General features: G+C 48.5%; 8 protein-coding genes across 8 annotated transcripts; 6 read left to right on the forward strand and 2 right to left on the reverse strand.

The window, feature by feature from the left end:
* Positions 1-240: 240 nt before the first annotated feature.
* Positions 241-2046, reverse strand: FSST1_005459 (uncharacterized protein; the record flags this gene model as incomplete). Its single annotated transcript, XM_083231736.1, has 1 exon — positions 241-2046. One exon carries the CDS (start codon positions 2044-2046, stop codon positions 241-243), a length of 1806 nt encoding a protein of 601 aa, XP_083088889.1.
* A 3785-nt stretch (positions 2047-5831) lies between these two features.
* Positions 5832-6188, forward strand: FSST1_005460 (uncharacterized protein; the record flags this gene model as incomplete). The annotated part of the gene is made up of 1 exon (XM_083231737.1): positions 5832-6188. One exon carries the CDS (start codon positions 5832-5834, stop codon positions 6186-6188), a length of 357 nt encoding a protein of 118 aa, XP_083088890.1.
* Positions 6189-9411: 3223 nt separating this feature from the next.
* FSST1_005461 (glycoside hydrolase) lies at positions 9412-10259 on the forward strand (the record flags this gene model as incomplete). The annotated part of the gene is made up of 3 exons (XM_083231739.1): positions 9412-9858; positions 9910-10162; positions 10216-10259. The coding sequence occupies 3 exons, from the start codon at positions 9412-9414 to the stop codon at positions 10257-10259; spliced, it is 744 nt and encodes a 247-aa protein (XP_083088891.1).
* A 210-nt stretch (positions 10260-10469) lies between these two features.
* FSST1_005462 (uncharacterized protein) lies at positions 10470-12007 on the reverse strand (the record flags this gene model as incomplete). The annotated part of the gene is made up of 4 exons (XM_083231740.1): positions 10470-11135; positions 11196-11706; positions 11772-11844; positions 11893-12007. The coding sequence occupies 4 exons, from the start codon at positions 12005-12007 to the stop codon at positions 10470-10472; spliced, it is 1365 nt and encodes a 454-aa protein (XP_083088892.1).
* A 1314-nt stretch (positions 12008-13321) lies between these two features.
* FSST1_005463 (uncharacterized protein) lies at positions 13322-16441 on the forward strand (the record flags this gene model as incomplete). Its single annotated transcript, XM_083231741.1, has 9 exons — positions 13322-13375; positions 13429-13500; positions 13551-13703; positions 13754-13825; positions 13891-13965; positions 14023-14442; positions 14493-14924; positions 14976-16121; positions 16175-16441. 9 exons carry the CDS (start codon positions 13322-13324, stop codon positions 16439-16441), a joined length of 2691 nt encoding a protein of 896 aa, XP_083088893.1.
* A 382-nt stretch (positions 16442-16823) lies between these two features.
* FSST1_005464 (uncharacterized protein) lies at positions 16824-17108 on the forward strand (the record flags this gene model as incomplete). The annotated part of the gene is made up of 1 exon (XM_083231742.1): positions 16824-17108. One exon carries the CDS (start codon positions 16824-16826, stop codon positions 17106-17108), a length of 285 nt encoding a protein of 94 aa, XP_083088894.1.
* A 984-nt stretch (positions 17109-18092) lies between these two features.
* Positions 18093-19165, forward strand: FSST1_005465 (JAB1/Mov34/MPN/PAD-1 ubiquitin protease-domain-containing protein; the record flags this gene model as incomplete). The annotated part of the gene is made up of 2 exons (XM_083231743.1): positions 18093-18120; positions 18171-19165. The coding sequence occupies 2 exons, from the start codon at positions 18093-18095 to the stop codon at positions 19163-19165; spliced, it is 1023 nt and encodes a 340-aa protein (XP_083088895.1).
* Positions 19166-22517: 3352 nt separating this feature from the next.
* On the forward strand, positions 22518-25307 carry FSST1_005466 (uncharacterized protein; the record flags this gene model as incomplete). Its single annotated transcript, XM_083231744.1, has 2 exons — positions 22518-22637; positions 22698-25307. 2 exons carry the CDS (start codon positions 22518-22520, stop codon positions 25305-25307), a joined length of 2730 nt encoding a protein of 909 aa, XP_083088896.1.
* Between the last annotated feature and the right edge of the window lie 646 nt (positions 25308-25953).

Genomic DNA, 25953 nt, shown 5'->3' on the forward strand with positions numbered 1-25953 from the left:
GGGGGCAAAAAATTTGCATCATAGCACCCAATGGCATGGATAAACGTCAGGCACTCCATAATGTGCCCACGAGGTGGAACCCTTGTCGGTTGGTCCTCTTCTGGCTGTCCTGCCCGAATTGGTATTGTAACGATGCAAAAAAACCATGGCCAGGTACATGACGTTGCATGACATAGAATGTTGGATTAAGCCCTTCCGAGTTGGTATGCCCATTGTCTGTCGAGGCACAGCAATAGCAATCTAGGCCATAATAGGTACCCAGCGGGCGGGAACACCATTTGCACCCATCTCGTAGGGCTTGGTCGATGTTTGTCGAGGAGGAAGTGCAAAACGGGCCCGTCCGGGTCGCTGGTCATCGAGTTTCCCACACTTGCGCATAGCCATCTCCATTACAGCAATACGGATGAAGTCGGAGTTCTCACGCATCTCCCGCTGTCGCATGCCTGGCACCAGTGTGGGGGCCTGCGGCTGTGGCTGTTGAGGTGCAGGGGAGGGCTGTGACTGGAGCGAAGTTGATGGATAAGAGTTTCGGGTAGAGCCCGGAGGTGCTCGGGAGCGCTGGATCTTGTAAGTACGCATTTGAATGGATGCAGCAAAAGTTCCCGCGAAAACGGTTTTTGCGGGCGGTTCAATTCTGGCATTCGTTGTAGGGTTCAGATAACGGCGCATGGCTGCCGAAGGCATTTCCTCGGAAACAGGTGGGCGGCGCTCATCTGCATAAGGGACGTTGGGATCAATGGTCAGAATTGATCGAGTTAGGTAATCGTCCGGAGGAATAGATGGAAGATTTAAAACCGAAAAGGATCGAGCGGCCGAGCGGAGAGCCCGGAGAGACGCAGTCAGATTCGACTTGAAGACAGACCTCAATGGCTTGAAAGGCTCCAGGAACTGTGACTTGGGCTGGACTTCCTCGGGTTGATCAACAGTGGTGAGGTCCAAATCGTCAACATCCAAATTGTCTCTTGCCAATGGATGCTCATCGACCGAACCAGGCGGGGAGATGACGGGCTCGAGGGACTTTCGCATGGGGGTTGATTTTGTCCTTCGGGAACACGGGCTGGGAGTCCTTGGGCTTCCGAGAGATGAAAGACCATCGCTCGAGAACGAGCCATCAAGAGAAGGGATAGAGTCAATAGAATAAGTCCTTGTGGACATGCTGGAGCCAATGTTGCAATCGCTCACACTGTCGTCATCATCCATAATGTCCTGGGGTGGTGAGAGGAGCATGTCCAGAGGACTGCTGAATGTCCAGCTAAGTTCCTTCTCTGAAGCATGTTGGCATTCGATGACCTCCTGCACCGTCAGGGTCTTTTCAGATCGGCGTCGTCGTCGTTGAAGCTGTTTGTGCTTAGGAATATCCGTGACAGCCAGAAGTGCAGCTAGAGATGGTGAAAGATTGTCCGAAGATCGAGAGTCATTGCTTCGTTTTCTCTGTGACGAATGACGTTTTTGAGGATGGGCGGTATATCGGTTGTTGGTGGTAGGGATCTTGACTGGGCTTGTAGGTGTAGTTGGTCTCATGGTCAAGCTGACAGTGGTTTTAGGTGGGCTTGAAGGGGACAAGCTGGAAGTCTCCCGCCAATCTTTACGTTTACCCATTGTTGCATCGAAGGTCGGCTGAGTTGAAGATATAGTGATTGTAGTGCGCTTCTCGTTATCGTCATACTTGGGCGACCAGCGCGAGAGTGAAAATGTGGTCGACTGCTGGGTCGAAATCGCTGGAGTCGCCAACTTGGTAATGGATGCCGGTGGCGATGTATGTAAGTGGAATGTACTTTGAGTCGATAGAGACTGAAGCTCAGACGACGGAAGATGAGGATGAGATGAAGTAAGAGGAGGTGAAGGTGAAGGTGAGGATGAGGATGAGGAGGAAGATAAACGTGTGGAAATGGGAGTGGGAACGGGAGATAGAAAGGGAGTCTGAATAGATAAAGTATTGTGATGACTACTAGTCCCGGTAGTACAAGGGGAGGAAAGAGGGCGTTGGTGCTGATGCTGATGCTGTTGCTGCCGCTGCGCCAGCAGGAAGGAGCGTGGAGTCATCATTGTGGCCACCCCCTAGTCCCTAGTCTTAGTGCTGGACCTTGAACCCTAGTCCGAATCGCGGACACCCAGACAGGGCAAGTGTGACAATTGGAAGCCTTGAGGCCGGTACCTTTGATCCTGCCTCGGTCGGCGCTAGGTTGGGCAGGGAGCCAGGGTATGCCCGTGTGCTGGCACTTTGCTGCACTGCACTGCACGCCAGGCTACACACACTGGGCTGCGCTGTACCGCGCTGGAGATGAAGTGTCTGGCGGAGCGGAAGTGGGTCCGCGCCTGTTTTGTAGGGGTTTTACAGTGAGTCTTCAGGGCAGGGCCGCTGTATGTCGTGCCCAGTGGGTCCTCGTTTGCTGGCACTCAATGCACTTGCTTTGTTTTTTTCTTAGGTTCTGTCTGAAGTGGCTTCTTTTTTTGGTTGGAATGCTTAGCCCTGATTGAATGATAGAACGAGGTTTCAGTCTCACTCTGCTTTGCCTCAAGTTCCATTCAATTGAGGGCTCTCCCTCGCTTTGTCGATCAGTCCCCTAATCTTGCTTTTTTCCAGTGTTTTCTCCCTAAAAGGACCCTTCGTCTTGGATCAAGATACGGAAACCCTGTCTAGGTTCAACAAGCTTCGATTTCAGGCCCAGCCTGTCCCGGATATGAGATCCGCAACACACCGCAAACCGGAGGCCAGCCAGAGGAGAGTAGAGCAAAGCAAAGCAAGGAAGACCAGTCCGGGAATGACCGCGTGTCCGTCTTGTCCCCCAGCAAAAGTGAACTGTACCAGCGACTGTGTTGTATGGACAGTTTCAGTAACGTAAACACGATGGCTTGGATTGGTCCGTCGATCAAGGGTGACGCTTGTGAGTTCGTCAAAGCCCTAGAAGCTTGTGGGCAATGGCGAATCACGTCTTGATGGCCAAGTGGCACTTGTAAGGACCCCGAATTGATTCTCCGTTTGCTTTGTGCTACGCTATCGCGGATACGTAACGGGTCGTGCCTTGCAGCTCTGCAAACTTCTATTACTGCGTTGTGGTCGTGTGTCTCTGGTAATAAAGACAGCCAGATACGCAGGGGTCTAATATTGACAAATCAGATTGGACAAGGTTGATAGTATTAAGGCCGCGGAGAAGCTTGTTTGCTGTCCATCCTGTCTTGGAATGAATGTTCGAGGAGGCAGAATATCTCTTTTTAACAACAAAACAGTCGAGATATCCTCCGCAACAAGTTGGGTTCTTTTTCCTAAACGAAAGAGCGGTAACCACGAATATCTATGTCCTTATCCCAACGACTACGGTAGTCCTCGTGGGCAGTGGGCGGGGCGTGGACAGGCTGGGGATTTCGGGCAGGGGGGCAGAGTGCCAAGCAAATGTCTGAGATTGAAGTTCGACAATTAAATACCACAGACCTGGTCAAACTGGCGAGTCACAAGGAAGCCTGTGTTTCGGGGTCCATGTCCGCTTAAACCGCCAGCAGAAAGCACAGCCCTTCTCACAGTATCGACAGCCTTGCTCAAGTTCCTGCCGGCCATACGGAGAATGATGGTCTGAGTGAGATGATCAGGTCGCTTGTCCAGTCAAACAATATCGCATGCAAGTGTCTCAAAGGGACTACGACCTGAGCTGTGATGGTGGACTGACAGGAGCTTTTGAATAGCACAGGACAAATCGAGACGAGCCAGCTGGCGCGAGATAGCCGTCTAGAATTGTTCCACACAGAACCCAGCAACTACTGTACACGCGCCTATGATATGATGTTATATCGGATGCACAGCTTCTGTTACGGGCAAGATACGAAAGATCATCTGAACCTGACTTTACCTACCCAAGGTAGTAAGTACTTGTCGATTCCTGACATCCAATTAGTTGATTCAACCTGGATGTTGGGGGTCATGGTGTCGGAGCTTTATCGCGTGCCCGAACTGATAAGGCAGCAACCACGCACGCCAACAACAACCAGCCACCAGTGAGCATCACGATAACAATCATGGTACATAGGCTCGTGCTATTGCTGTAGCTACGGAGTCAGAACGTGCTTGGCATGGAGACGCTCTTACTATATTCTTCACCTTATTTTCTTGACGCGATCCTTGACAACTTTGCGATAACTTACTCGCTCGGTAGTTGAGATCTTCAACTCAACGCGGCGATCCACGAGTCAGTGGGCCGAACCGGAGGTCCTTCAGCGGCAACTCCGGGTCCTCGCCCGAAGAACACGCAAGACAACGACAATCAGAGGGGGCCTCGGAGCGGGATCTCTTATCTATACTTTGGCTTTCCCATTCCCACGCGATTACCGCCAGCGGATGCACTATCAGATAGGTACTAGGTAACTAGTCAGAACTGTAGACTACCTGCCGGAACGAGCATTCCCCATTACAGTCCTTTGTTACATGCTGATGAGCATGTGTGACAACAAGATTGCATGCTCCTTATTTGGGTTCTTGCGATCAATATCACGCTGCACCAGAAACGAAAACAAAGCCAAGGGAGGGTGCTCAGAAGCCTCCAGCTGTCATTGTCTGCAGGGTCTTGCGGACACGAATGACGAGCGTTGAACCAAGACATTGATTCGTTGTGCTTGGTGACGCCATGTCTCTGGTACCCAGTGTCAGCTCTCCCTCTTTGAGCCTGGTCCGTTTACTGCCTGTAAAGGAATTCCAATGGGGTCAATCCAAGCTTTACAAAGGGTGGTAGGGTGAGATTGACTGGTGACGCACCGAGATAAAACCTAACCCCAACCCAAGAGAAGGGTTGGGTTCAAGAAGAGGTCATTGTTGGATCGCCAGGTCTTTATTCCTCGTTCAGAGGAACACCAAAGGTTGATCGTTCCTGTCGTCCTTGTACGCTCCTGAACGACAGGGCAAAGGAAAATTGTTTAAAGTATTTTGCCTTGATTCTCGCGAGTTCTGGCCTGGCCTTGATCGCCGTGACATCACTAGCAACCATGACCCAAAAGACTGTGCCTGTCTAGACTCAAGCCAAGTCACGAGAACAGGATAGGAGCACAGCACAGTACCTATCCAAGTGGTTCTCGACTCGTTCTGGTCATAGGCCGAAACTCTAAATACCCCCCCCCCTTCCAAGTCTCAAGACCTTTTCCCTCGTGCTCTTGTGTCTCATCCCCATCTCAGTTCCTCTGGTAGGTTGTCTTTCTTATCGCTCCCTTGTCATTCGCTCTTGGCCTTCCAACCCTGCATCCTTCCGTCATCTGCTGGGCTTGTGGAAAAAACGCGGGGTCTGTCTTGTCTCCCCCACACTCTGCAGGGTCTCAAAAAGAGACAAAAACAAATTTGTTGATTCTTTCAATCAAATCACAACAAAAATCCGGGGTTCCTTTATCTTTGTGAGATTGCAGAGTTGTGGGGCCTCCATCATATAAGGATTGGTGCGCCAGTTCGATCCAGATACAGAGATACAGACACACAGAATAGCAACTGTTATTAGCATACAGTTACAGTTTTGTCCAACGGCTGAGACTGGGCTTGATGATGCTCAGATCAGAGCTGTTGAGCTGATCGATAGATCAGCCATTAAACTCAAACTGCTGAGGCTTCCCTCCATTTACTCCCCTCCTCCTGCCCATGATAGCTCACGGTGCTGTGCTGAAGCTAGGCCTAGGCTTACTGTGTTATTTACGTCTACGCACGCGCGAGCCGCCTGGGTGGGCTAAGAAGAAACGAAACGAGACTTGCAGCATCAGGCTAATTGATAATGCTCGAATGCCTAACTTGGGGTTTCGCAAAACCCCATGTTTCACGGTTTCGCCTGGTTGTTGTTGTCACGAGACCTGCTAGGCACAAAGACAATATGACCTTGGACGACATGTCAGTTTGGGGCTGTGTTACCTCCGCCGTTCCTACGCTGTCCTCTGGTGTCCTCTGGTGTCCTCTGGTGTCCTCTGGTGTCCTCTGGTGTCCTCTGGTGTCCTCTGGTATCCTCTGGTATCCTCTGGTGTCCTCTGGTATCCTCTGGTGTCCTCTGGTGTCCTCTGGTGTCCTCTGGTGTCCTCTCAGTGATCAGCAGTCCGCTCGACAATCTAGAGAATGTACTAATGTCCGCCAGCCTCCGTGCCTCACCCTAAAACTAATAAACCTGCAACGTTCCGCTCCTCATTTGTTGTTTCTTTACTCCAACACATGCGATCTTTTTATTCGCTGGGACTAGATTTCCGCTTGCAGTTCAACGTGCAGGAAATGACTGTGTGCTACTGAGCCCACTATTAACCGCTTCTTCATGACGCTGGCCAAGTGACATGATGAGCCTGTTGATTACAAGATTGAGGATCGATTGCTCATTTGCTCCAAGACTTGTTCTCTACTCTGCACGACTTGATCGGGCCTCATCTTCGATCGAGGTGCATCATGCAGGAATCTCCAGAAACGAAAACAAAAGTGCCATTGCTTGGGCAGAAACTCTGATTTTCCCATCCTTTCTTCTGTACGGTAATTCGGCACAGAGACATCCGTTTGAGACATTAACGCATCATTTGTGGTCAATTGCCCATGCAGCGACAAATTCACCGTCGCGATGAGAATGAGGCCTGACATTATTAACAACTCATGTTTTTAGCTTTGCATGATGAATCTACATAGTGAGTCAGTCTGTTGCATAGATAGATGGAGATAGGCTTGTAACACCAAGGATATATGAAGTGAATGAGACATGTAGTAACTAACACATCAAGGTTGAGCATACTACAAATCTTGATGAGTTTCTCGGCAGCCCCGGATATGTTACCGTTTTAAGCTGTTGCCATGCCTATTCTAACAGAATATGAGTTGTTAACTTGAAGCTGCTGCATGTTAAGTACATGCATAACCAACTTGCTTCGTCCAGCATGGGAAGTGGTATGATATTTATACCCTGCAATAACAACGCACCTAAGTTTGAATAGTTGCGAGGCGAAGCACCCACAAGAACAGCATGTGAATGAGCAAGGTATCACGATTTGATCGAATCTGTATTTGCTGACTTGTTCTAGAAGGGTTGTCTTGTAAATGTCTCAAACTTGGTTTGTGTCTTCTTACTCGTTTGTAAGTTTTAGTCTAGGGTAAGTTCCATTTCAGTGACCAGGATTAAACGCTCTTATCAAGCTGAACGCAAGTAGAAAATTAAGAGAAGACATTATCATGACAAGTTTTATGGTACTTTTTTATGCCAATATATGACATTCATTTTCACAAAGAGTTTGAGTGCCGTCAAGTTGAGCGCACCCCCAAGGGATGCGTGAAACGGACACCAATTGACTAACACACGTTCAAGTATCTCGTAGTCACGTTTCATATGTAACTCACAGGAACATTTAAAGCTCATCGAATCTTCTCGATATTCAATCTTATACTTTGGTGTTAAAATCGGGCGGAAATAATGCATCATGGTGATATGTAAGCCTATTTGCCAGTTTGAGGTCGGGCAGTCCATCGTCACTCAACACTCACTCACTCATTGTACACAAGGAGTATGAGAACATGAGTTACATTTATGAAATAACCTGATTTATTGGTTTATATCGAGAATATACATTCCAGACTTTTGTGTGTTGTATGTTCTGCCTGCTTGTATGGTGCCACCAGAACATGTCATCGATATAACCCTTCCTAGCATCCCAATCTTTCACATACGACCATACCTACCAGAAAATACGGGATCCCGTCCGCTCTCCCATAGTCAAGCTGGTAAGGGGCGGATTAGTAGTTGGGTCGGTGACGACCAGCGAATCCCCGCTGTTGTATGTTTTGGTTGTTTTTTGCATTGAGGGTATTGTAAGCAAGACGTAGTATATCTAGTATCATATAGTAGCTACAATATTATCAGACAAAGAGGGGTTGTATTTATTTTCTTTAATCTGTTAAATGTAGCACGGTGATGAATCTCTGAGTTCTGTTTACGAAGAGAGGCTAAGTGGGAACGTTGTGTGGGTTTATATGAGCTCCACGTTCGATCAGCAAAGATGTAGGCCAAGTCCCCGGCTCCATCACGAGACAAACCTAACAGTAATAGATTCGCCTATTATCACCTGAAACATATGGAATGGTAGTAAGAGATAGATACTACTTTGAGGTACATGGGTAGCATGCTCTTCTTTATGGGCCATTTGTGATGGAAGTCTCCAACTGTCAAGACAGTAAATGAGCACTCATATCAATCAACTCATAAGGTTTCTGCTGAGATATCGAGACATCAAGTTTCCGTTCTTAGATTATAAAGCCTAAAAAATGCTGCCATAATATGTTTCTATCCAAGGTTAATGTCAAGGGGAGACTACGACCACTTAGTAACCACTTTCCAATGTCGCAGGAGTATGTTGTGAGTTAGCCACAATATGTATGAGAATACATTTTCAAACTATTATTGTAAGTATTGAGCCCATATTGACCTCTCCATATCCACAGAAGAGAATTTCTCTAGAGTACGCGAGTTCCACCCATCTTGGATCATCCAGAAGGTCATGCTTCACTCGACATTTGCCAACGAGAACCACGCAGGTCCCATTCGCCAATGGAATAACAACCAAGTGAGATGGATTGTTCATGATCAAAGTAAAGACCCTTTAGAATTGGTCACGACGGAATTCGGAGGAAAGGTTCCGTTGAGAATACGGATTGGCGGTCCGACTTGCGACTATGTATGTGACTATAAGCCAACGAAGCAACGACTATAAATGCATACAACAGGAAAGGAATATTATAGAATGCACCCTTGCTAGAAAACACTAGATTCAATAGGTATTGGTCGTGTTTCTGTGCCTCTATTCCATCGACTCTTGTTGGCTGAACCAAACACTCAGCAATGCGTCTCATGACCTTGACCAGCGTGCTCAGCGCAAATGACAACTATGTCTACTGGCTTGAATAGTATTGGATTGTTAACTTACACATATATTCAGGATACCAGAGTCATTTATTTGCTACGTGGTATTAGACAATGTTCACCGGAATGTGTATAAATCTCCAAGTACACGAACCATGAAAACAACTGGACTTTTATTCCAAGAGCTTATTGTTCGGAGTTTCCTTGCGTCTATCCGTAAACCAATCGTAGTCAATAAAAACAATGCTTAATCAGGACCATCAGATGAAACCTCCGGTTATTTTGTTTCCCAATTCGTCCTCGCCAAGAGAACCCCTGTTTTATCTTAACAACCTTCAATTGTCAAAATATTATAGGAAATTTGTTTCAATGGTGGGAAATATTTCATCGAATATTTCCGTCCCTTTAAATTGTTGTTTCCAAATGGGGATTTCTCCGAAGGGCGGCCATCGAAATTATATGCTACATCCCTCGGTATATAACTTGGAGATGTTTTCTTCATTCATGATGAGGGAGCATCCTTTTCCATACTTGTCACCATCATCTTTCTGTTGATCTCACCTCAAACACAACTATCATGCATATCTCTCTTTCTCTTCTTTGCACGGCTGCCCTGGCTGCTGCCCACGGCTACGTCGAGACTGCCACCATCGGAGGGCAGACGTACCAGTTCTATAACCCTAATCAGGACCCCTACATGGGCACTCCCCCTAAGCGCATCTCTCGCGCTATCCCCGGTAACGGTCCCGTAGAAGACGTTAATTCTATTGATCTCCAGTGCAATGGATATACTGCCGGTGGTGTCACGGGCAGCAAGCCAGCTGCTCTTCACGCTGAGGCCGCAGCCGGATCAACTGTCAACTTGAAGTGGACTCTTTGGCCTGAATCCCACGTTGGACCTGTCATAACTTACATGGCTCGCTGCCCCGACTCTGGCTGTGATGCTTGGATGCCTGGTACTCAGAAGGTGTGGTTCAAGATTCAGGAGGCTGGACGTGATGGAACCAGCAACAACTGGGCTTCTGTATGTATACTCTCACGGAAACTGACATTAGCTAACATATCGTGACCACAGTCTGCTATCATGAAGGCTGGTAACAGTGGCGTCAACTACACCATCCCCCAATGCATTAAGCCCGGCTACTACCTCGTCCGCCACGAAACCATTGCTCTTCACGCTGCGTACGGATACCCAGGAGCCCAATTTTACCCTGGATGCCATCAGCTCAAGGTGACGGGAAGTGGCAGCACCACTCCTCCGAACCTCGTTTCGTTCCCGGGCGCTTATGCAAGCAGCGACCCTGGTGTCACCTACGACCCTTACAAGGGTGAGTCATATCTGCCCGTAGCCTTGTTGTAACGTTTGCTAACTGGTGTGCAGCTACCACCTACAAGATCCCAGGCCCTGCTCTGTTCAAGTGTTAAATTCAGCATTGAGTTGCCTGTAGCATAACTCTTCTTTCCACCAGTTGGACTTTATTCTTTGACAAATTTGAATCTCGAGCATATGAAATTGCTGTATATAAGTGGTGTCAGACAAGAACAGTACATATCATCATAGTCCTTCAGTTATCAAACTATATGCTATACCTCAGACAGTAGAAATTTCTCACTCTTGAGGCACTATCATGCAAATTATTTGTTGTTGGGAGGTGTCCTTGTCCCAGAAGAACTGAAAGTGGCAGCCCTCTTGACCACCTGAACTACCTCTCCGGTAGGAGATTCAGTATGTACCCACCAATGCCAAATGATTGCCAAAAGAACAACAAAAACAGTCAAAGGAATGGCAATCCACCACATGGTCCAGAACAAAGGCGTAAGCCGAATATCCCAAGTCTCACCATCCTTGTGAACCTCGGACGAAAACAGCTGCGACCCAATAACCGTGGCAACACCTGTCGTAGGCAGAAATATCATGGTGATGGCAGCAATGACCTTCATAGAATTAGAGTCTTGAATCATGACCATTGAGTCCTGTTGGGTGACAAGGTTGAAAGACAGCGTGATTGCGTTGTCGATGCGCTTTTGCAGACTGCTCAGTCGTAGTTGACTAGACATGAACAAAGAACGTCTGTACTGGAGAGTTTCGCGCAGTTGTTTAAGAACTGGCTCCCGAGTTGTAGGCTGTTCAGCATGGCTATGGTTGCCTACGTTGTGAAGTGTTGCATCTACAAGCATAATACACGACTCGATTGCTTCGCCTATGTGAATGATGTGTTTGGCGCAGTTGTGCATGGCAGAGAAGGGAACTTTGGAGCTCATCTTGCGGACGTTTTTTGAGTTGGAGTATTCGAGGATCAACTATAGCGAATGAGTTTAAAGAACCATGGATCAGGATATAGCGAAAACGAGAAGACTTACATGTTCCAGAGGACCAAATATGGTGTTCATTTTCCATACAGTGTCGTCAACTTCAAAGTAAAGCGCATCGAAGATAAGATCAAACAGGATATACGGATCTGTGGACACGTGTTGCCACGCCTTTGCGGCAACAAACTCATTAATCCTCTGCCTTAATCTAGGCGTGGCTCCGAAGCAGACCAGCGTAGTACTCCCACTATTCTCCACACGCAGAAAAAAGCCCGCTCGGTGCCAGCTGTAGTCAGCCTGCGGGAGAGTGGAAGTGTGATATCCCATGGCAGCAGCGCGGTTGTCTACTTCAGGAGTGCTGCCGGGAGTTTGCTTCACGTCAATGTTCTTGCAGAGGAAGTGGAACCAGGAGCTAGAGCCATGATTGTCGGTGGCCCTTCCGAAGCTGTGGCTTACGGATTGGAGACGTTCTTTAGTAAAGTCGCTTGGGATATTGAGGATATTGAAGAGCTCAATGCATTGAGAAAGGGCATCTCTACGGGGGAGATCGAGAGGTGCAAAGCTTGAAATGTTAGCCCTCCCTTGGTTCACAGATACAACATCTCTCGTGTGTATATGAGGACTTACACAATTCTTAGACTAGCTTTTTGTCGTAAACATCGAGCGTTGGGCTCAATGTACCAGCGACCTTCAGGGTGATCTGCAAATATGAGAGGAAGGATCCTGTTTCCGAATGCTTGTGACATACCATGTGTTATTTCCCAAATATTGAGCATCCATTGTGGAAAAGCAACTGCCAGCGGTGTCTGAGTTGCTTCCTGAGCGAATGCATCATACGGATTTGATCTTTGAGTCCACGACATGATGAATGTGTAGAGATGGTTGGGAAAGTAGACGGTACAGGATGAACCAGCATCTCTTTGAATGCTTTGATACGTCTGAGTCCTCCTGTTACATCAAGGAGCCATTCTTGCTGAGTCCTATAAATGCAAACGCCGGCCTCATTTTGATGGCGTCCAGCGTATTCCTACCACACACTACATGGATCTATTTAGAGATAACAGTACAATAGTCTATACTCTGCAGCCCCCAAGTCCTGGGAATGGCACGTGTAGAGTCTAGACCAAGCCATGTTTCAACCATCAAAAAAAAGCGCCATGATCGCCGTTAGTAAACGGAAATACCACAACTTGGTCTAGCGAAATAGAATTATTAAGCTTTCTGACCCCTTGGGTTACACTCGTGCTCGGACCGGTCTAGTCCCCAAGTCTAGCTCCCCAGGGCTGAAGAGGCGTTTTGAGACCAGGGGTTCCTATGGTATGTCCATCCTATCAGAGCTGGCACTATTATCAGTAAATTGCTTCTCTTGCTTCTTATCTGCGACTCACATGATGCTCAAGAGAGTTTCACAAGAATGTAAGGAACGTTGCGTCTACTTATCACATTCTCAGATATACAACACTCATGTCGCCCAGCATACCATTTTCGGAGAGTAAATCAGACCCTGCAGTTGAGGCGGCGTTACACCTCACAAGGCGACCTATCCTAACGCTGCATTTGCGACAATATAGTATGACAATGTCAGGGGTTAGTGCGACGACAGGGCATTCTCAACAAGCCACGGCTGAAAGACTTCTGATACTACTCTCAGGTCAAGTGACATTCTAGAGTCTCAGCCGCTTCTAATAGTTTCGTGTTGGATTCCCTCAAAAGTGGATGTTATGGAAGATGCCGTCTTCCGACTCCATCCTATCATAGTCTACAGCATGATGAGGCTGGATGCACGAGATCGAGAACAGTCACTCCCTCCCCTTGATATTTCCAGCCATGAGCGGCTATTCTCTCCTGCCGAGTGAACGGTTTGGCTCCAGACCTGACTCTCCGGTGGCGAAAGGAAAGGGACGGGGCGCTTCCCATCGAGATAGTTAGATATCAACCTAGGATGGCGTGTAGTATCCATCCACCTGGGTTCAGCTCTTTTTTACTAAACTAACCTGGGGGCTCCTTTGTGGAAAGCCTTTCTCCGTTTATTAGCGGTCAAGAGAACCGTTCATGAATCCTAAAGACTTGACGTCCTTCTCATTCTCCTCATCTCGTCTTCTATCGCCCATCCATTCATTATTTGAACCATGGTATTTCCTTCTTTTAAACCTCTCTCTTCGCTCAGCTATTGACACATGTTCCAGGCTCACGCACACGGAGGACATTGGGACCCCAATTCTATTGGAAATGTGAGTCTTCCTTTCAAGTCTCCATAGTCAAGGTCAAGACTAACACTATCTAGTATAATCAGACCCCGCCTCCTGTACATCATCAAGCTCACGGAGGTGCATATACTCCTGGCAGCTCCGTTGTTGTACGTTGCCTCCCCTCTCCTTCTTCTCCTAACATTCTCACCTTTCATAGTCTTACCCGAATCAACCATACACTCATCCTTATCAACAAACTGTGTCTCCGCCAACGAGCCCTCTATCAGCGCAGTCAACTGGCTACGTCAATCCCCCTCTCTCACATCACCCAAGTCAACAAAACACTATGCAGTACCACCAACAGCCCATGGTTAGTATACACCTTACCTTACCTTGATATGTATTTGCTAACCAACGCAGGCCTTCAATGGTCAACAAAGCGTCGTCTATGAACACCAGGGCTCGGGAAGTGGTCAGCAGGAAAGTCCAATGGTAAAGCTCTTCCGTGGATGTTTTTGTTTCTAGAGTCCTTCTTTTCTAAATCGAACATTTCTTAGCAGAACAAAAGTGCCACTGCCCCCGTGACTACCACGGCTCTCGCCAACACCAACAGCAATCAGAATGAGAAAGAAGTAAATAATGACACCCTCCTTCTATCAGTGCCTTTTCACTAATAGGACGTTCTCTAGCGAGCGGAAAAGGAGTTCCCTGTTAAACTCAAAGGAAGCAAGCACTTCTTCGAGCCACGGTCCATCTACCGTTGGCGCAACCCAGTTCTGTACCAGAAACCTGGATACAACTACACCAACAATGAGGCCAAGATAAGACATCGTGACTACGCTGGCCGTGTCGAGTACAAGACTCGCTCGGATCGGTACCTTCACTCCAACGATGGTCATCTTCGCAACATGTACGTAGCATGTGTTGATGACATCTACGAAGGGCCTGGTACTTCTACTTGGAAGAGAACCTACGTCCGCAAGGTTGCACCCCTCAAGGTGCGCATTGCAACATGGATCATCGACTTTAGCTATGATCCGCAGAGCTGGGAGGACTGGGGTATTATGGTGTTGAGGACCTTTCCTGCGGCTATTGCCATGATGCTCGTTGTGAGTTTCGCTATCGCTATCTACAAACCCAGTGATACTGACGATATTAGTTCTGGGAAGGCAAACCAAATGTCATCAGACGAAAGCTCTACTATGCCCCCATTCTCTACAAATACCATGGCGATGCCAAAGTCTGGAGCAACCTCCACGAGAACCGAAAGGGCCTCTCCCTCATGGCTCGTAATAACACTATATATCGCATGCTGCGACCTCGATATTTATGCTTCCTTCGAGAGGCCTTCAACGATGAGATTAGGGGTGTAGATGTCCGCAGCGTTGAGGAGTGGGAGAACAGCGATGGCCAAGATGTAAACCTTGCCTATCTATTCGTCGCTTACTCTACAGAGCACTTCAGCCATAACTCTCAGGAGGATATGATGGCTCTTCATCACATTGCCGAGACGGCTTGTCGAGCTGCAAAGTTACCTGCGTACTGGATCGCTTGTAGTTGTATGCGCGATGAGAATGAACTCGAGTCCGATGTGAGTCCCTTCCTATTCCCAGGCACTACCTCATTTTACTGACTATACTAGGTCTATCGTATCTCGGATGTTCTCCGTGGTTCAGACAGAATGGTCATCGCCGTCGGAAGAGGCAAGGGGTCACGGGCCGGATCTTCAGGCAAAGCAAATACCGAGTCCCTCCTCCGAGAATGGGGCAGCCGAATGTGGACATTCCCAGAGGTTCTTCTGAGTCCAGGCCGTACCATCTCAATCTACACTCGTGATGGTAACCTACAGTCACCTATGGTGGTCGCCAAGAACCAGTTTGCCGCTCAGGTTTGGACATACATGGACTCTGATGTGGCTCGTCACCTTATTGATCACTACCTTGGCTCCATCAGCCTCAGTCGTCTTGAGCAGGCTGTTCTCGCACTCAAGTGCCTGTATAGTCGCCATACAACCGAGTATCTCGCAGGTGACCAGGCATATGCGCTCATGGGTCTCTTGAGACTTCGACCACAGGTTGATCGAACCGACACTGCCTTCCAAGCTTTCTCTAGACTTTCCTTGGCGAATGACTCAGATCAACTGCTTGAGCGATACATTTGCACGCTTCCTCTAACAATTGATCAGCCCTGGTATGACATGCAAGATGCATACGAGTCTTCTCTCTGGGATATCACACCCTACTGTCAAGTCGCCGGTATTTCCGACAATGACACTATCATCATAGACGGCGCATGGGGCATTTCTATCCGCTGGAAGGCCTTCTATCCAGTGTACTGGTCTACAGGCCCATCTTGGAAGAGATGGTTCTCCGAACTCGCGGTCGAATGGAATGGAGGCTTCTTCATCATTGCCGTCTCCCTCCTCGCAACAGGTGCTCCTTTGGGTTCATATGGGGCAGCCTACATCATCCCTGGTGTACTGTTCCTTCTTTTGTTCCTTTACATCTGGATGATCACGCCAAACTTGGTCCGTGTTATCTACAGTGGCAAGTTTGCCGCCACCCAAGCTGAGATGTTTGGGTTTGAGGGCCATCTTAATGCCCCCACTATTGAACGATCTATCTTTGGTGGCGCCTTTGGTCGCCTGGCCTGGTCTACGAGCGGAAGTCTCCTCAGTCGCAGTGTGATCAACGAGTTTGGTGAGCGTGTCGGAATTGATCCATGCAGAGATCCCGAGGTCAGGATGAAGGTTGAGCGAGCCAAGCAAGCTCGTCCTGGTGAGATGAGGGTAAGTAGTAGTTCTATTCTGGACTTTACCTGTTGATTTACTAACATCACTAGATCTTCACTCTTGTTGACACATACAACATGGAGTTGACCTTGTTTGAAGCTGTCAGGCCCCCAGTCACTCTCATGTTCTGCGCCTCTGAAGGCGGAATGCAACGAGCTATTGGATGCTCGTATGAGTGGGAGACGCAAACCATGTATCGAGAGACTGTTCTTCGGATGCCCACGACTGCTTTGAACCGTATGGATCGTGTTCCCCGGTTCCGCATGGGCATTCAGAGACCGCAATATCCATCTGCACCATATACCGGCGCTGTTTAGTTTGGCTCACACCTTTTGAATTCTATGTACATGTACAGGCGAAGCTTTGTTTTATCTTTTCTGTTATCTCTGGGGTTACGCGTCGGAATGGCCATAGTTTGTGTTTCATTATCATTTACAACTCTAACATATCTGTTCACGGGACAATATTCGGTGGACGCGTGGATAACTTTGTGATAAAGGCTTTTTGGTTTATCTGATGCCAAGCGCATCCATTAAGGTTAATTGTCCAGAAATATAATAATGGTCATCTAGTTCTCCCTGTGACTTTCTCTCCTATCCCTCCTTGGAGTTCCCGTCCATGAAAAGCTCCTTTTGAACTAGGCAATCTCCCGATTTCTACTATCCCTCTCTCCTCATTCGCCTTCAAAACACTCTCACCATGCCAGCTCTCGGGTTTCCAGCCGAGTTACCGGCCGCGAATTCTATACCATCATTTGAATACCTCCAGCGACGAAACCACGTCCTTCATCGTCGGGCCCACGGCGATGGTCTGAAGGACAATCTCATACCAATCTGTCTTGGATTCGGCGGCTTCGGCATCGTGATCTGCTTGGCTCTCGTACCAGCATGTCTTAAAAGCCGTAAGGAAAAAAAGAAGATGATACCAGCACGAAGTGGTGAGAATGCGATGAGGATCTTCCAACTTTTGGTGAGAAAACGCTAAGTATCTATTGCATTAGGTTAAGAGACAGTGAGAACAACATTCCGAGTTAAAGCGCGTTCGGATTCTGGTAAGAGCACAATATGGGTTTAATCTTTACCGCGTATCTATTTATATCCTACTAATGCTTTTGTTCAGCTTTTATACCCGTGGGAAAAGAAGGACATTCCGATGCCAAGGATCGGTATTCGTGTATCTGGTCGGCGTTTATTGGCATCTTGAGGACGGACGAATGTAAGCGCATAATTCGAGGTTATGCTCTGGCCGGTAGGATGTTGAGCTCTCAATAAAATCTTGATTCTTCGCAACATAGATTGCAATTCCAGTGAATTCTATCCCTTGCCAGTCCGAATCACCACAAGAGAAACCATGATGAACCTATGATATGACTTGAAGCTATTCCTGCCACAGGAACCAGTTTCTGGTCAAGTTTTTTTTATCACGGGGCTGAGGCATTGCTGTGGAAGTTGAGCAGGCGTTTGAATTTATCACATCCAAAAGTCGCGCCAATGATGAATCCGTGAGAATGAAGCTATCATGGCCTACATGATGGATTCGACCAATGGCAGTTTGAGATCGGCCGTCGTTCTGGTAACTGAGGTCTTATAATACAACATAGAGTTGAGTAAATAAATAAAATCTTCCGAGATTCACTCACCAGGTAAAGCAATTGCGCCAATGATGACTCCATGAGAATGAAGCTGTCCTTATCTGTGGACAGGAGCACGCCATATTGGAGACCGAGGTACTTACAAGGTCGTTTCTTCTTCTAGGCTAGAAACCAAAAAAAATATCTACTATTGTTCCTTGAAATTACAATATTTTGAATGCTCGAGAGCCCTCCATCTAATAAGACGAGGCATCCTTGACGTGCACAGCTCTTATCGATAAGGGGCGGGGCAGCTGCCTTGAGCATCCAACATCAACTGGTGCACTATCGGACTATAACCTTTCTGATTCTGCATATTACAACAAAGGGCCGTCAAAATGGAGGCATCGGCTCTCAAAGCATGGGGTATGCTCTTCAGTACTGGTTCAAATAACTAAAGCTAACCACTGTGACAGAGTTGGACAACAATGTCCAGTTAGTTGACCCCAAACGCGACGCTCTCTACAACTTCGATGCAGATGCTCAAAAGGTCATCAATAAGGAACAACCTTGGAAGCAAGACCCCAGCCACTTCAAGCATGTACGAATAAGCGCCACCGCCCTCATCAAAATGACCATGCATGCCCGCTCCGGCGGCAATCTCGAGGTCATGGGCTTAATGCAAGGCTACACACAAGGCGACACTTTCATCGTCACCGACGCATTCCGACTTCCTGTCGAGGGAACAGAGACTCGAGTCAACGCCCAAGACGAAGCGAACGAATATATTGTCGAATATCTAGACCTATGCCGAGCCCAAGGGCGTCAGGAGAACGTCGTGGGCTGGTACCACAGTCACCCAGGCTATGGATGCTGGTTGAGTGGTATCGACGTAGACACTGAAGCCATGCAGCAGCAATTCCAGGATCCATTCCTTGCTGTCGTGATCGACCCCGATCGTACCATTAACTCGGGCAAGGTTGACATCGGCGCCTTCAGAACCTACCCAGCCGACTACAAGCCCAACAGCGCTGTCACCTCAGATGGCACCCAAGCAGTACCCCTCGCCAAGGCCGCCGAATTCGGTGCTCACGCAAGCCGATACTACAGCCTAGAAGTCTCCCACTTCAAGAGCTCTCTCGACTCCCACCTCCTAGAGCTACTCTGGCACAAGTACTGGGTCCAGACACTCAGCCAGAACCCGCTCATTACGAACCGAGACTACGGCAATAAGCAGTTGCTTGATCTGAGTTCCAAGATCAAGGAGGCGACGGCAGGTATTACCCGGAGCCGAGCTGGCCAGGGCATGATGATGGGAACAAGCACAAAAAGCTCCGACAAGGCAGTGGACAAGCTAGCCAAGGAAGCGAATTTGATTGCTTCTAAGGAGCGATCAGGTCTTATTGCAAATCAAGTCAAGGCTAGCCTTTTCAACGATCTAGGGTCCGCGGCGAATCCTGTGTCGGAATGAAGCATGATGGAATCACTTTATGGAAATGCATGTAGCACAACAAATTCGGCATAGATGGCGTTAAGAGGTCAATAAGCAATCCTTACTTTTCTTCGGACTAATTATTCTGCCCTGGTGTTCTTCGGTACTTAGATCAGGGTGAGTGAGGTGGGCGGAAACGGCGAGATTTCGGATCGTCAACTATATCATCATGCGCTAAAATTGACGACAGTGAGAATGAGGTGATGTTACTGGCACGGCGCCCTATGGAAAAGCTGTGTAGACATGGCAATGCTTGGCATTTTTCGTCCGTTTTTATTCAGCCAATGTCTTGTAATTGGAGCATGTTAATGCAGGTCTTTACATACTAGGTACTGTAGCAACCAGAGGTACCCTACAGCAACTTGGAAGGTTTAATGATGATAAGGCATTTGATGAGTGTGGACAAGTAAACAGCACTGCATGCTTGATGTATTGGTAGTAACCATGTTGTTCTTGCAACGGGTGGAAGCTTGCATGGTTTCAAGTTACGTGCCCGTGCCCGTGCCCCGTAAAGCCATCGGCAGTGTTACCAATGGGCAACTCACAAGGCGGAGATGATGGGTCTATGGGAATCTAGACGCTACGCGTGTGCAACTGAGCACGTTGTGTTGTGGCTTGAGATGAGCTCGACTGGGCAACGATCAACCCAGTTAACCGAGCACGCGAGCACCTAGAGAAGGGTAAAGCGAGAATATGATCTGAGCTAAAATAGGACTCACTTTATTTTCAGAAAGACTCAAATTGTATGGTGGCTTCTTTTTCTTGATAAAGACTCGATTAGGAACAAGTGACAGCTCAAGCACTAGAAGACGTCAAAAAGACAGGTTGTCTTTGTGTGGACGGAGTCATGAGAAAGGGTGTGTTGATGCGTTCAGTGGCTCAAAGCTAGTCTAATACTGAGGAAACACGTCAAGACGTCACCCACGGTTACAAAAGTCATTAGCCATCGACGTCTCAGTCTCAGTTCTCCTCTCACAGGTTGATGTAGGTACTCGGGTATTGCCTCGACAGCCAATATAAGAGTCAGTCAGTCAGTCAGTTAGTTAACCAGACAAACAAAGAGACAAGACGGCACTTGAAGCATCTCTACATTTTGTGTCCATATTTGACATCCATCCTTGACATGTCTCGACACCCTCTTTCTTAATAGAATTTCCTAATTCATGGCATCCTGATGCCGATTTTGGAACCCACCCTAGACAAGGACACAGGGAAAGTGAAACTGACGTCGCTATTGCTTCTTTTTTGGTTGTAGACGATGTGACGTCATGCGTTCACTTTAACGTCGAGCTAACGAGAGCTTTGACACGATCGATCAGCCCACGCGCGGCAGATTAATTGATGGGCCTCTTTCCGCTCCCTGTAGGATTTGCAGGCTCAGCACAGCACCCATAAGGGGAAGAAAAAAACAGGACAGGCATTAGCTACGACTCTACAAATCAAATCAAATCAAAGCTGTCAAATTTGGGCCATTACGCGTCATTGGGTCAGGAAATTAGACTATGACGATTTCTCTCATGAGCTCCTACTAAGAATCCATGATGGCTTGGTCTGGCCCTTTTCTTTAATTCAGTGGAGACCTGGGGAGAGCTCTAGTCTTTAGTGCTGTCGACTCAGTAATTAGAGCTCCCACCTTTCTGGGCGGTCTCCAATTTCATTCCAGCCAAGACCATGTTATCCTTGTTTTTCTTCGACTCCAAGCAGAGATTATCGGAGGTTCATCGGCAATCCTTGCTTGGGGATAACATCAAGGTATCAACTATCATGACGCAGGTAGATCATTCGTTTTAATGCGCCGAAGCGAGAGCCCACTTTGGTAGATCCGGGATGAAGATGTCGGGAATAATTCAAAAATTAATATCGAAGGATTGATTCAGTATCAATCATGTCAAAATTTCGTTATCGTCGGTTCACCAACAAACACAGAGATGCCAGGGTGAAAGGATGCACAGGGTCAGGTCAGACTTGTACTACTGATCAATTCTTGGCAGCGCGCAAGAAGTGAAAGAAAGACTGCATCAGATCTTTCTCTTTTCTTCTCTTCTCTTTTGGCTGGTCTCACTTATTAGCTCTCGTTCAGTGAACCAGCTAGACAGGGGGTCAGTGAGACATGTTGCAAGATTTGATGAGTTTTGCCTGGACAACCTACATTATGGGCTGACTTTGACAGTGAATATGTCGACAGTACAGAGTAACAATGAATAAACTGTGGCTTGTGATTGTCAACGGCTTTCACTTCATATCATATCACGATCCAGCGAGCCCTGATCGTCGCCAAGCTATCATGGCAACAAGGGATAGTGTAAACGCTGAGGCTTGACAAGGACGCCCGCCCTCAACTTCTCCCCTGGCGCTATGAAACCATCTCTAATTGGGGATAAAAGTGCTTCATCGGGATGTAAAGATGTAACCCATCAAATCTTCAGCTGGTGCCCTGGTTTGGACTAGCAATATTATCCCTTCATCCTTTTTTCCCGATCATGGTGATGGATGGGAGGATGGATCGCAATACATTGTATGGATGATCCGCCTGACCCCCTGTCTAGATTAGCAAGATACCCTTGCTAGCCGTAGTATTCACTCCGGATTCAATGTCATAGCCAAGCAGGGGTGGCTGCCAGCAAACCCAGCACAAACAATAGTGATTCAATGAATGGATACCAATGCCAATGCCAATGCCAATAACCCCAGGGGGCAGTGTGCCCAGTGCGTTTAGTTGCCTTGATAGCATGTAGGAGGTAGCGTTGGCGCTGTATTGGGGCCTGGCCAACGATTGACAGTCTTGTCCATGGCCCCGATGACGTCCTCGATCACCGTCGTCGCCCTTAGCAAACGTCAACGTCACTCCCTTCCAACCACCAATTCTTGCCCGGATCCAGCCAGGGAAAAAAACGTGTAACTCAAGGTAATGGCAATGGAACCTTGGCTTGGCTAACCCCGTCACCCCCATTGCATTACTTAATTGTTCCCTCCGTTCCTGCCTGTCACGGGAAGTCTCTTGAGCAAAAAGTATATCATATCCAGCCTCTCTCCTGCCTTGCACCAGGTCCTCTTTCCCGTTTTATTTCATCTCCCGTCCAATACCTAATAACAATACCCAACTGCTTTGTGATACCCATCCCCTAGGATACCAAACAACAAACAGCTTTTCCCTTTTTTATCATCACCTACCTACGTTGTTACGAAACGCCACGTCTAAACAAGTCCTCTCATAATAACATCATCGCCTCGCCTCGTCTCTTCTTTTTCTAGAGTCATCAGATTAACGTCATACTTTTTCGGTGACATAACGACTTAATAACGAGATATACCCCATACACCGTTGCCTATCATGTCTACCGGTGCAAACGTCAACAAACCTACAAACGTCCAAACCAAGGAAGCCGACGTCAACCGCAAGCTCCAAGTTTACGGGATCATCTCTGCTTTCCAGAACGGAAAGGTTCCTTCAGTGAGTATTTCCAACTCGGTACGCAAATAATCACCACAAGCTGACGCGTAATGCCTCCAGAACGATCAAATCGATGTCGCCCTAAGCAGTTTCCTCGCCTCTCGCGCCTTCTCTGGCCGTCACGAGAAGCTGTCCGCTGAAGGTCAGGACTTGGTCAAGGACGCCGCCAACGCTATCAAGCAAGCCAAGCACCTTCTTCTTTCCAAGAACGAGGGAAACTTGATCCAGGACTTCATCTACCAAACTACCCAGTTCGACCCCAAGGCCGTCAACACACCCAACGCTCCTGTCAGCAAGGATGCTGCCAAGCAGGACGGTGACCAGGCTCTTGAGGGCTTGAGGACCCTCGGCCAGCTTCTCATCACCAACGGCCAATTCCGAAAGCTTCTCTCCGATGCTACCGTTCTTTTCCGCGACATGGCTGGTGATGCCGCTACCAACGCCGCTGCCCGTGTTCGACCCTCGCAGGAGCAGCTTCAGCAGCTCGATGAGCCTGCTCAAGATAACGTCTGGCACGAGGCCCCTGATTTCTCCAAGGAGAATTTCAAGCAGCAGGCCAAGGGCATCTATAGCGGAAACCCCAAGCAGGATGCCAAGGACATCGCTGCCGCTGGTGTCAACTCTGCCGCCCCAGGACAGCAGCAGCCTCTTCACCAAGACCAGCAGGGTAACCTCCAACCCAACCAGAGTGCCCAACCTCAGGCCACCACCGGCCTCGAGACTGGCAACGTTCCCTCCACTGATGCTGCCCGTGACGCCGCTCGCCAAACCGACCCCCAGGCTGGCAAGAGTGCCGCCAAGCAGGTGGCCGAGCAAAAGCTCGACAACAAGATCGACCCTGAGACTAAGGAGAACGTCCTCCAGCGCAACGTGGAGTACCGCCGTAAGGCCCACGACTACTTCAACAAGAAGATGCCTCAGGAGCGCAAGGACCAGACTATCTGGCGCCTCAAGAAGATGATTCTTGAGTGCCAGCAGCACGAGGACTACTCACAGGCTATTCAGACTCTCCTCCGTTTGGCTGAGACTTACAGCCGCCACGGTCGCACCGTTGGCCAGGGATCCACCACAACTGCTAAGGACGCCCGCGGTGGTCTCGGTGCCGCTGAGCGTGATCTCCGAACTATCATTGAGCGATTCGCCAACGGTACCTCGACTGAGGACCTCTGGGAGGCTATTGGCCAAATCTACCGCGATGCTGATAATGACCGCGAGCTCAAGGATTGGTTCAAGGCTATGGACTCTTACATCCGCCGATGCCTTCTCCAGCAGGGCTACATCCTCGAGGACCAGTCCACTCGTGAGTGGGATCAGCTTTACGACCAGGGTCGATACCTCCTCCGCAACAAGTACCGCGGTCACACCGACCGCATTGTTGACGAGATCAAGTTCCTTGCTGATCAATTCGACCAAGATCCTCAGAACCACGCCTTTGCTGAGTCTCTCACAAAACTTTTCAAGGATCTTGGCAACGACCAGGATGGCAAACCTGTCTTCAAGCCCCATCTGCTCAAGGACTTGAGGGATGTTATCATTCCCGCCGCCCTGGAGAACATTGCCTACGTTCCCATTCCCCGAATCGAGTACACCGATTCCCAGTTCGATGCCATCATCGAGAACCTTGTTCTCGAGAGCGACAACTTCGCGCCTAACGTCCTTGAGGTCTCCAGCGAGCACTACTTCCGCTGGGGCCGCAAGAAGATTGCCAACAAGAACCACCAGACCATGGAGGTCAAGGTCGCTGGCATCCAGATGGACCTTCGCGACGTCAGCTTCCACGTCAAGCGCAAGCAGGGCTTCCCCTCCCTCACCGACACTGGTGTTGCTGACATCGTTCTCCCCGGCGATGGCTTCTCCTTTAAGATGAAGGTGTCCACCGCTGACAAGAAGGATCGTCAGAACTACTTCAAGGTTGAGAAGGTTGACGTTGACTTTGCCAAGATCCAGATCAAGGTTAAGAAGTCCAACCACAAGTTGCTCTTCTCTATCCTGAAGCCCATCATGCTCAAGGTCATTAAGGCTCCTCTGCAGAAGGCTGTAGAGAAGGCCATCAAGGACCAGTGCAACAAGCTTGACCAGCTGTGCTACCAGGTCAAGCAGGAGGCTGAGCGCGCCACTGCTGAGGCCAAGAACAACCCTGAGAACGCTCCCAACATTTACAACCGCTACTACACTGCCGCTCAGAAGCAGTTCACGCAGAAGAAGCAGAAGGCTGAAGAAATCGCTTCCGACAAGAAGGCCAACATTGCCATGACCAAGGAGGACAGTATCTTCCCCAACATCGACCTCCCTGGTGGCATCAGCACCAAGGCCACCGAGTACAAGGAGCTCGCCCGCAAGGGCGACAAGTGGGAGAGCCCTGTCTTCTCCATCGGTTCTGCTAAGAAGAGTACCGACATCCCTGCCGCTCCCAAGATCCAGCGCAAGGCTCACCCCGTATCCAACCTTGGTCCTAAGGAAACCAACGCTGACTACGACTTCTACCCTGCTGGCAACGGACACCAGCACACTGGCAATGGCGCCATGAACGGTAATGGCTACCACGTCGGTCACGGAGACGGCCTGAACGGTGGCGTCAACAGCAAGCACCTTGCTGGCAATGGCCTCAACAACGGCCAGATCCCCACGGGACAGGTCCCTATGGCTGGACAGACCATGAACACTGTTTAGAACCCTTGTGACGAGGATGCCAACTAGGCACAGGAAAATAATTGTGGAGGATTGTTGATGCTTATACCCATGCTCCTGCACTTGAGTTGTCTTTATTCTCTTTTGTTTTTGATACCACACTGGGAGCAACGACTGGCGGATAAAGCACAAGACTGTGCTTGGTTAAGAAAACTACAGGTTTATTAATTAGTGAAATAACGGCCGTTGCGTTTCTCCTTTGTTTGAGGGTATACACGATTATTTGATAGTTGAAATTGATCCCTTTACCTTGATAAATCTTTGATCACGTGTATTTATTGTGAGTGTGATTGTGATATTGAGTGTAATGACAATTAATAAGTCTAGTAGTCGCTGTCTGTGCTGTGCTGTGGTTGTGAGGTGGGGTCAGTAACAGAAAAGGTTTAGTGACGTATAGCCTCAAGACGACGTCACCATGGAGGGGACAAAGTTACGTGCATCTCGCTCTTGGAGAAGAAAGCCTTTATTCAACGTTGGATACTTGCCAAGATAGGTAGGTAAGTAAATGCAGCGATTTTACCCAAGTAAGTAATCAGTGCTATTTACGTACCAAAACTTCTCATAATCGCTGCCATCACAAGTCATAACAAACATTTTGTCATCACCACCAACTCCTTTTCTTTATTCT

Source organism: Fusarium sambucinum, chromosome I (assembly GCF_050947815.1).
Source record: "Fusarium sambucinum isolate potato_lamoka chromosome I, whole genome shotgun sequence".
NCBI classification, from domain to species: Eukaryota; Fungi; Ascomycota; class Sordariomycetes; order Hypocreales; family Nectriaceae; genus Fusarium; species Fusarium sambucinum.